The sequence below is a fragment of the Cyprinodon variegatus genome, unplaced genomic scaffold, assembly GCF_000732505.1.
Source record: "Cyprinodon variegatus isolate N-32 unplaced genomic scaffold, C_variegatus-1.0 Scaffold1802, whole genome shotgun sequence".
Classification (NCBI taxonomy): Eukaryota; Metazoa; Chordata; class Actinopteri; order Cyprinodontiformes; family Cyprinodontidae; genus Cyprinodon; species Cyprinodon variegatus.
Window position 1 is genome coordinate 1 of NW_015152255.1, and position 2,035 is coordinate 2,035.

General features: G+C 54.5%; 1 protein-coding gene across 1 annotated transcript in view; it reads right to left on the reverse strand.

The window, feature by feature from the left end:
- Nucleotides 1-321: 321 nt before the first annotated feature.
- The window catches only part of LOC107104578 (dehydrogenase/reductase SDR family member on chromosome X-like), a 6,749-nt gene continuing 5,035 nt past the window's right edge, over nt 322-2,035 (reverse strand). Inside the window, exons 4-6 of the mRNA XM_015404595.1 lie at nt 1,114-1,215; nt 829-1,036; nt 322-749 (exon numbers count right to left, since the gene is read on the reverse strand). Coding sequence (XP_015260081.1) covers nt 437-749; nt 829-1,036; nt 1,114-1,215 — 623 coding nt within the window. The 3' untranslated portion in view covers nt 322-436. The remainder of the gene's footprint in view (nt 750-828; nt 1,037-1,113; nt 1,216-2,035) is intronic.

Consider the following 2,035-nt stretch of genomic DNA (forward strand, 5'->3'; position numbering starts at 1 on the left):
ATCCCATTAATGAGGCGGTTCAGGATTTAAAGGGACAGATCCCATTAATGAGGCGGTTCAGGATTTAAAGGGACAGATCCCATTAATGAGGCGGTTCAGGATTTAAAGGGACGGATCCCATTAATGAGGCGGTTCAGGATTTAAAGGGACAGATCCCATTAATGAGGCGGTTCAGGATTTAAAGGGACAGATCCCATTAATGAGGCGGTTCAGGATTTAAAGGGACGGATCCCATTAATGAGGCGGTTCAGGATTTAAAGGGACAGATCCCATTAAGGCGGCGGTTCTGTTTTTAAGGGGTGCTTCCTTTTGAAACCCGTCTGCTGGAAGGTGAAGCTCCGCCCATCGTGGTTCTCCTCCTAAGCAGAACCTGAAGGTTCTGGTCCATCTTTCATGGAGGAACCGGCCAGAGGACGAAGCCTCGTGGAGAACCCCCTTAGATCAGGTTCTGGTTCACCAACCCAGCAGGATGGGAACTGAACCTAGGCCTTCTGGTACCGGTCCAATTGAGGGAGAGACAACGGCTGAAAAGAAGACGTACCCTGAACAGAACCCGGGCCACCAGCTTCTTCAGAACCTGGGCCAGGGTCCAGAGGTTGTCGTAGAGCGCCGTGTCCACCATGCCAGGGTCCACGGCGTTGACGGTGACGGCGTGGCCCTCGGCCTCCAGCCGCTTCTGGAGGTGGTAGGTGAACAGAACCAGCGCCAGCTTGCTCTGGGAGTACGCAGCATGGGAGCTGTAGTTGGTTCTGTTCGGGTCGGAAGCACAACAGCTCATCATTAACCAGGTTCTACTGAGTCCCCAGGCGGGACGGTGCCGGTCCAAACCTCTTGTTCAAGTCGTCCAGGTGGATGTCGGCGCCGTAGTGCGTCGCCGAGGACATGTTGATGATTCTGGAGCAGCGGCCGGGCCGACCCGACTTCTGCAGCAGGTCCAGCAGCAGGTTGGTCAGCAGGAAGTGGCTCAGGAAGTTCAGGCAGAAGTGGAACTCAAAGCCCTCATGGGTCCGAGTCTCCGGAACCAGCATGACCCCGGCTGCAAGAGAGAGGAGCGGGTCAGAGGGAACCCGCAGGTCAAAGGTCGCCCCGCCCCGCCGGAACCCGGGAGCTCACCGTTGTTGACGAGGACGTCCAGCGGCAGCGACCTGCTCCGGAACATCTGGACGAAGTGCCGGACCGAGGCCAGAGACGTCAGGTCCACGAAGACGAACTCGGCTGAAAGCAGAGACACGTCAGAACCGAACCGCCAGACCCGAGACAAGACCAGGTCCGGGGTCCCCCACAGAGGACCCGGACCCTTCAGCACACCGACCCCCCTCTGGTTCTATGAGGTACTGAACGCCACAAAAACCCACAGGACCCAGACTGGATCTGGCTCGGGTCCATCAGAACCACACAGCCGAGCGGTCCTGCTGGGTCAGACCGGGCCATCAGCGTCATCCTGTTACCGTGGTTACCAGGACAGGAGGCTGATCTGCCAATGACTTTAGACTTTGGTAATTTGGTTTGGAAGCAGCTCACTGGACAATTTCAGCTTTTAAAGTGCTGCTTTAAAAAATGAACATGAGGGGGCGGAGCCTAAAACGGGCCACGATATGAGAACCTGATATCTAAACGTGACCTTTGACCTTCAGAACCAGGTCATCATGCCTCCAACCATCTTGGTTTCCCGGGTTACGTGGGACCAACTGTTGATCTGGTATATAATTTAGATTTTGTTAGCAAACTTCTTACCGTCCCAGCATCCGATATATTACACACATTAACTAAAATAAAAAAATGTTCACATGTAGCTTAAACATTCTGTGTGAACTCTGGTCTGACCCAAGATGGCCGCCCTGTATCTGCCGGCAGCATCCATTGAGGCGTCTACGTGTTATTCTCTGCCTACATCCCCCAGAATGCCATGCGGTTCTGGACCAGAGGAACGACTGTGAGCCTGGAGAGAGTTATGGTTCTGATCCGCTGGATCTAGAACATACAGACAGGTGGACAGACAGACAGGTGGACAGACAGACAGGTGGACAGACAGACA